Below are 7553 nucleotides of genomic sequence, written 5' to 3'. Positions count from 1 at the left end.
GTCTCCCACTGTATACCTGACATCTACGTAAGGCTTTATCTTCAGTTTCCACAACAATGGTAACTATATTAGTTATGGACTTTGCAACAGAAATTTAATTTGCAAATTTCACTAAAATATTCACTGTTCACAATTCAATGGAAATACATACTACTGAAAAGTGTCAACATGCACACATTAAATATGCACATTCCACTGAAAGCTACAAAGGTAAAATTCTATTTCCAGTGTTTATGAATAGCTTCAATATGTATATTCACAATCAACATTCTGCATGAGTTGTCTCTTACTTTAATACTCCACACATGATTAATATATTTTGGGAAGTTAGGAAAGTACCTGTTTTCAATAACTTACTTTTATGCTCAGAACATGCTGCAGTGGCTTATAAACTATTTAAAATAAACAGCTCTGCAATAATGGAGTATTTTTAACAAAAGAAAAATGTATTTGTTTTTAGCCAATCAGGACTATCCTGCAGAAATGAAAACGACAGATCATATCTTTAGGAAAGGAAACAAGGATGTGAATAAATATTTTTCAAGATAAAATGTATTACATAAGGGCTACAAACTGAAATCAGCTTAGATTCTAAAAATTAAGAAATGCTTTGTTTGGACTTTATTTCTTTGCAAGAACAATATATATCCTTAGTAAACAATTATAATATTTACAAGTTAATACTGAAAGCCAGAGAAAAGAATGAGTTTTGAGGGAAAAAAAAATCTTTTAACAAACTCATAGCATTTAAGGTTGCCAGATTAATTTCTAAAGCAGATTTATTTTGTATTTAGCTACAAATGTTTAGTTAGTTCACCAATTTTACTTAAAGGCCAAAGACATGTCCAATCTCTCCTTGAGTCTGTTAGTTTTCCCCAGAAAAACAAACATATGCTCCATATAGTGACTGCCAATTCAATCCCAGTAACTCTTGAAAGAAAAGATGGCAAGAGTACTAGGGTTCTTAACAAACTTGTCCTTCCCACTAAGAAAACAAACTGGATGCCCCACAGAGTGAACAGTACTCTCACCTTCATACATGAACAGCAAAATTAAAATTTTAATTTAAAACAATTTCAACAAAAACCCCTTAATTCTTCAACTGGTCCTCAAATATCAACAAGTATGTATTTGTACCTTAAATGACAAACTTTAAGAACAATTTGAAACTTGTCTATTAGCACAGACATCTTTATCAACTCATGCTAAAAGAGCTTTATAGTCTATTTCCTCCATCTTTTATTTTTTGAGGAGCAACTGATAAAAATATCATTTTAACTTGTGCTAGGTAGTAGTAGTTTGTTTTTTGTAAACCAAAGCTCAGTCAAATTTGCTCATCTTTTATTTCACCTGCTCACCAGGCTCACCTCATGAAACCAGTTCATGTCTGTATTATTACTATCTTTATGAAAAGTTCAAATTTTTCAGAGCAAATTTGTTTACTCTTTCCATCTTTCATTTCCTGCCTAAATCCAAGTTGAATTCTACAATTTCCATTGTTCTTTAATGCAGTTAAATTCTGCACTATCTTTTGTATTTCACAGCTCATACACTTTAAGTATTATTAGCTATGTATGGTCTGCTCATGACATAAACACACAAAAGCAGCAATGTACTCTGGTGTGTTTTTTACTATGTTGGTTCACAAAAAGCATTTTTCTCATTTCTAAGTATGGTAACTTTACAATTTTTTTAATGCATTAGTATAATAGTGCATTGGAAAAATTAGTGAGCTACAAAATAGCTGTACATTTTTAAACAAATGAATGTGGGGTGGTTTTTTCCACTTACACAAGCATAGGCTTTTTAATATTTTCACAAGATAAATATCTGTTAAACTAAAAGCTCACTTTACAGTGTGCCATATGTGATGGGCTTAGCGAACAGCTTAGATCCTAACCTTAGTGTTATTTACACTGGCATGTCCAATATTACCTAGACTGCGAGGTGAACAAATGATATTCGTAATGTAGCTGAATTTGTGTCAAAATAACTGGGAATGGCATAGCTTTAAAGAATTACTTATTGACACTTACACTGTAACGTAATCAAAACTCAAGATTTCCTTCACCCCTGTCTCCTATGGAAAGTGAAATTTTAAAGATCAGCGCAAACAGGAGACAGTTATAAGGTAAATGTTTAACCTAACAAGGGAGAAATAAATATATATGATAAACTACTGGAAATATAGAGATGGTCTTCATTCAATTGGTACTGAAATTGAATTTGTAGGTTCTAAAATGTTGCTTTTTAAAGATTTCCTTTTATTCTGGAACAGAAATTGGAGGAAGGACAGTAATTCATTCAGAAAACAATAATTCAACTCAGGTTACTTTACATTTAAGCACCACTCAAAAAGTGGACATATAAAGCAGGTGATTATTGTGTGCCCATCACTACACCAGCTATATAGATGAGAGTCCAGATCTTAATTACACAACACTTTCTCTGTTACCAGAAGCTAAGACTGCTCTGCGACATATAGGACAGGTAGAATTCTCAGATAACCAGCGATCGATGCAGTGAACATGGTATTCATGAGAACAAGGTAGTTTACGGAGTTTGTTGCCTTCGGTATATTCTGTAATACAAACACTGCAAGTTTTCAATGCATCATTTTCACCAAAACTTCTCATTGCCAAGTTGTCAATTTGTTCTTTGGTGAGTCCTCTAGGTTGGTCATTATCATCCTCATTTAAGAGGAAAAATTGAGCCGGACTAAGGAAAGGCAAAGAACCACTTTCATCAAATGTTACTGGAGCCCTATGCCGACCCTCTCGTCTGGCACCTGATGATGAGCTTCCTTCATTACTGCCTTCAAACACATCTGAACTAGTTTCTGAACTTTCACCATTGGAAGTAGAACTAGGCCTAGTACTGAAACTTGAACTAGAACTGCTCCCACCACCAGAACCCCCTCTTCTTCCATCCTGTGACTCTGTCCTTTCTACATTTTGACTTGGGACAGAGCCACTAGTTTCTGAATCACTATCACTATACATAAAGTAGCTTAATTCACCAAAACCTGTCATTATCTGCCTTAGCATGGTCTGAATGGCAACAGATGTAGTTTCACTTAACCCAGTATTTAAAATTCTACGAATAGGAATTCTGATGGTACTGACATAGGTTCTTACACCTGCTCGCTCAGAACGTGAAAATGTACGCCTAAAACCTCCTCGTTCACTTTCATAAGTGACAGTGTTATTTGGTGTCTGAGACCTTGACCGAGTTCTGCTAGCTATGCTATCTCTCTGCCGATATTCTCCGGGACGAACTCTTCTTACTTGAAGATCAAGAACTATGGTTGGTGGTCTCTGTCCTGATCCTGTAGATTCACTACTGCCAGTTGTATCTGAAGAACCTGCACCTTGGGAACCATTTCTTGTTCCAGAAGCTGGAAAGAGACCCCTGCTCAGCAACTCCTGTCCAGTTATTTGCTGTCTCAATGTCACATGGTGTCTGGTTCTAGAACTTCCCTCAGCTTCATTTAACAAAGGATGTTCAAAAGTCTGAGATGAGATATTATGATGAGATCTTCGTGGAATTTCACTCATTGATTGCAGGGGTGATCTACTTCTTTCAGCCCTTGCTCTGGTTCTTCGATGGTCTGGGCTTCTGCTTCTTGCCCTTCTCTGACCTCTAGTAGGTGGGACTTCTGCCATTAATGCTTCAGTTGAATTTCGTTCTAATCTAGATGGCCTTAGAGATGTCAATTCAGACCGTGGATTTTCCAGTTGCCTTTGGCTACTGTTTTCCATATTTTCTCCACTAGAATGTCTTAAAGATGGCTCATTTTCGTTCTCTGGATTTTGGTTCCCACTATTACGGTTAACATTTATCTCTAAACTGAATCTGAAATCACCACTGTTTGGATTAGTCCGACTCACTGCTCTCCAAGATTGGTTTCCTCTCTGTCCACTTCTTGTTGTATTTCCAGTTTGTCTGACAGAGTTAAGCCAGTCTATTATAGAGTCACCATTAGAGACATCATCTGAAGAGTCTCCACCTGTTTAAACAAAAAAGAGGGAGAAAAAGGAACTACAAAATTAGAGCAATCATAAAAAATTGTGCTACAATATGTACACATGCATGCATGTGCACGCGTGCACGCGCACACACTCTCTCTCTTAAAACTTTATCTGAACAGATTTCATTCACATTTACAGATTTTGATAAGCTACACTCCAGAGATCTGCAAATAAAGCCAGGAAAGTTTTAATTCCAACTGAAGAGTTTTCCTAGAGAAATTCAGAGAATAATTTTTTCTAAGGGCATATGGAAGAAGGCTATTTTTGGTATTTCATTATCTAACAAACTAACCAAATCCAAGCCTGTTGCTGTTAAGTAAATTCTAACTTACAGCAACCCTACAACACAGAGTAGAACTACCCCATAGGGTTTCCAAGGCTTTACTCTTTACAGAAGCAGACTACCACAAGTTCACTGGTAAGTTTAAACCATCAGCCTACTGGATTATCAGCCAAGCACTTAACCACAGTACCATCAGGGCTCCTTTAATGATATACAGAGCCCATATATCATATATAGAATATTACATATATGATATGCTAGCATATAATATCTACCAATTTTAGTCCACTATCAAAATACTAATATAACCAAAGTAAATACCACTTAAGGTACAGCACTCAACATTTTGGTTCAAATTACATTTTTAATTAAATTTTCATTACTCTATATTCTTCAAGGTTCTTGACTAAAAGAATTTGTTTCATAATATTTAAGGCTATTTCAAAACACCAAGATTGATAGTTATTGCAAAATAGAAACAGCTTTTTATGTTTAATGTCAAGATTTTAAAGTGGCATAAAACTGAATAGTCAATAAACAATTTAAACCTAGCAAAGTACATGTCGTGATCAAGAACCAAACATTTATGAATCTCACACCACCTTTTGGTTATATATTTCACTACTTTCCACTGGGAGGAAGATGGCAGACCTGAGACTAGACAATGATTTCTCAATATTAGTATTCTTGCCATTTTCTATGGAGGTTGGGGAGGCCTATGCTGTGCATTATAGGATGTTGGGATGTTTAACAGAATCCCTGCCTCCACTCACTAGCTTTCAGTAACACTGCTCTAACTGTGCCAACCGAAAATATCTATAGACATTACCAAGTGTCCCCTAGGGAACAAAATAAATCTACTGGGAACTACTGGGTTAATGTATGCAGCATTTCTTTTTGCTGATGAGGAAGTCCCATGTTTACACAGAAAGAACAACTCATAAGCAGGAGGAAATTTGAGTTGGAAAGGAAAACCAAAAATCAAACAAAAGCCATGTTTAAAGAAGTCATTTCTTAAGTCTCAATACAAAAACTCAAAGGCATAAAAGAAATCTGAACTTTGAGATTCTCATCAAATAGCATGTAAATAGCTTTTTATGAATAGTTATGTAATTTCTACCATTAATAAATCTGAATAATTTTTGCCTGATATTTTTAATTCTAAAGTTCCTTATCTATGTTCTCCTCCTCCAAAAGCAAAATTATACCTCTATTTTCATCTGGGTTTTGTGGTGGTGGAGGTCCCTCTTTAATTTGTTGTAATCTTCTCAGCAACTCTTCTTCAGTACTTTCACCTGAAAGCAATTTTAAAATGTTACAAGGAAACATTACAAGGAAAGCCAGCAACTGTTAATCCTCCCTTACAGTAAAACCAAATAATAGCAACTTGGCTAAAATTCACTTCTTGTATTTATATTTACACAAGTTGCCTTCCAATTCACAAAGCACTTTTGCATAAAATATCTCAATTTGAAAAGATGCATCTCTGGGTTAAGATTGTTATTTTTATTTTAAAATGAGGACTGAGACTTACAGACTCCAGAAGTCATACCTGCATAAGTAGCAGAGCAAAACTCCAATTTTGGCATTCTGATTCAAGTCTGGCTCAAAATATATTCCCTCTCATATGAGTCATGCAGAAGGAATCATGCCTTTTAAAATGTAAGCAATCACCCAAAAACCAGTAGGGTTAAAAAGAAATGAAGAGGAACAGATAATTTTAAATGGGATCTAAGGAGTAAAAGAAAATCATCAAGAACAAAATTCTGTACTGTTAACAATTTTACCCAGAGCTAGGCCTACACCTAGGAAGGAAAGATCCCACCTAGCTATTCCACACTAGGGCCCATGTTTAGTAAAACAACAAAACGTTCAACTCTACTCTTTCCAATTTAACATGTGGAAAATTCGTAACTTAAAAATTTCTCCAAAACAAGATAATTCCAAATAGGAGTGAACAGAATTAGGTTAAAGGTTGTTGTTATGTGCTGTTGAGTCAGAAACAACTCGCATGGAGGAACTGGTGGATTTGAATGGCCTGTCTTTGGGTTGCTAGATCAACTCCCAACTTACCCACTAGGCTATCAGAGCCTAGGCAAGAAGTATAACAGGATATTTTCATATCCCTTATATTAAAATTTTCTTTTACAGTGGCTAAAGAAACAGACTTTTAAAATAGGCTAAAGTATTTTTTTAAAAGTTAATAATTTGCAAAAATAACATGTATCATACCTGGGGTGCCTAGCAAATTGTTATCCCTCATAAGTCTATAATCTTCTTCACTCAGGTTATTTACAAATTGATAGAAAGCTTCTTCCCGATCCAATCGGTCCATCTGACTTCTGCGTTGTGCTGCAGACTGATCACTACTTCCTTTATCGTTGGAATCTGAGTTTTCCATCTTGTTGAACAAGTGGAAAATTATCTAAAAAGAGAAATGAGACCACTATCTTGAAAACAAAATAGGTAGCATGCATTTTACATAACAATTTTAATTACATGAAACCAAGATGTAGAACTTAAAACCTCAAATTAAGAAAATGTCACTAACAGAAAACCTTGGAAAACTCGCCAGGTTAGCTATAGCCAACTCAGATACAACTTATTTGTCTTTAATATTATGAACCAACCCGTACTCCTAAAAATTTCTTCATCACCTTCACTTGCTACACAGGTAGCTTTTAAAATGACTGAAAATTTTCAAGTCTTCTTGCACAAGTAACCATATATACCTACTCTGACTTACTTAAAAATTCAATTTAAAGAGACATTATGCTGACTGAAATATCTCAGCCACAAAAGGATAAATACTGCACAAAAATCACTGTTATAAAATAGGATTAACATGGGGTTTGTGAGAATAGGAAAAGAATGGATAGATAATGAACACGGCATTGGAACAGATGAAGGGAAGAACTGTCTGAAAAGAATATATTAGGAATTATATGTATGGCAACAATCTGGAACAAGAGGTCCATTGCAAAATGGACTGGGGAAGGGGAAGAAAGGGGGGAAGATGCAACAATGAATGAATGAAAACCCAACCTTTCTGTAAACTTTCTTTAAAATCACACAAAAAAATTTAAAAGAGAAACAGGAACGAATCTTGTCTGCAACACAAGAACTGACTGCCTGTACTAGGAAGGCCAGACTATTGTGTTTGTTTTTGTGGACCATCAAACAAGAATTGATCCATCTGGGATTTTCAGAGGCAGTAAATCACACGGGGGGAAATTGCC

At 35.4% G+C, this 7553-nt stretch overlaps 1 protein-coding gene across 1 annotated transcript; it reads right to left on the bottom strand.

Annotated features, from left to right (window-relative positions):
* Positions 1-2432: 2432 nt before the first annotated feature.
* On the bottom strand, positions 2433-6715 carry RLIM (ring finger protein, LIM domain interacting). Its single transcript, XM_006901772.1, has 3 exons — positions 6547-6715; positions 5523-5609; positions 2433-4009 (listed from the first exon to the last, which is right to left on the bottom strand). The coding sequence occupies exons 1-3, from the start codon at positions 6713-6715 to the stop codon at positions 2433-2435; spliced, it is 1833 nt and encodes a 610-aa protein (XP_006901834.1).
* Between the last annotated feature and the right edge of the window lie 838 nt (positions 6716-7553).

This window comes from Elephantulus edwardii, unplaced genomic scaffold (assembly GCF_000299155.1).
Source record: "Elephantulus edwardii isolate Elephantulus edwardi_28Jun2011 unplaced genomic scaffold, EleEdw1.0 scaffold00343, whole genome shotgun sequence".
Lineage (NCBI taxonomy): Eukaryota > Metazoa > Chordata > Mammalia > Macroscelidea > Macroscelididae > Elephantulus > Elephantulus edwardii.
This window is presented reverse-complemented; position numbering and strand designations above follow the sequence as displayed.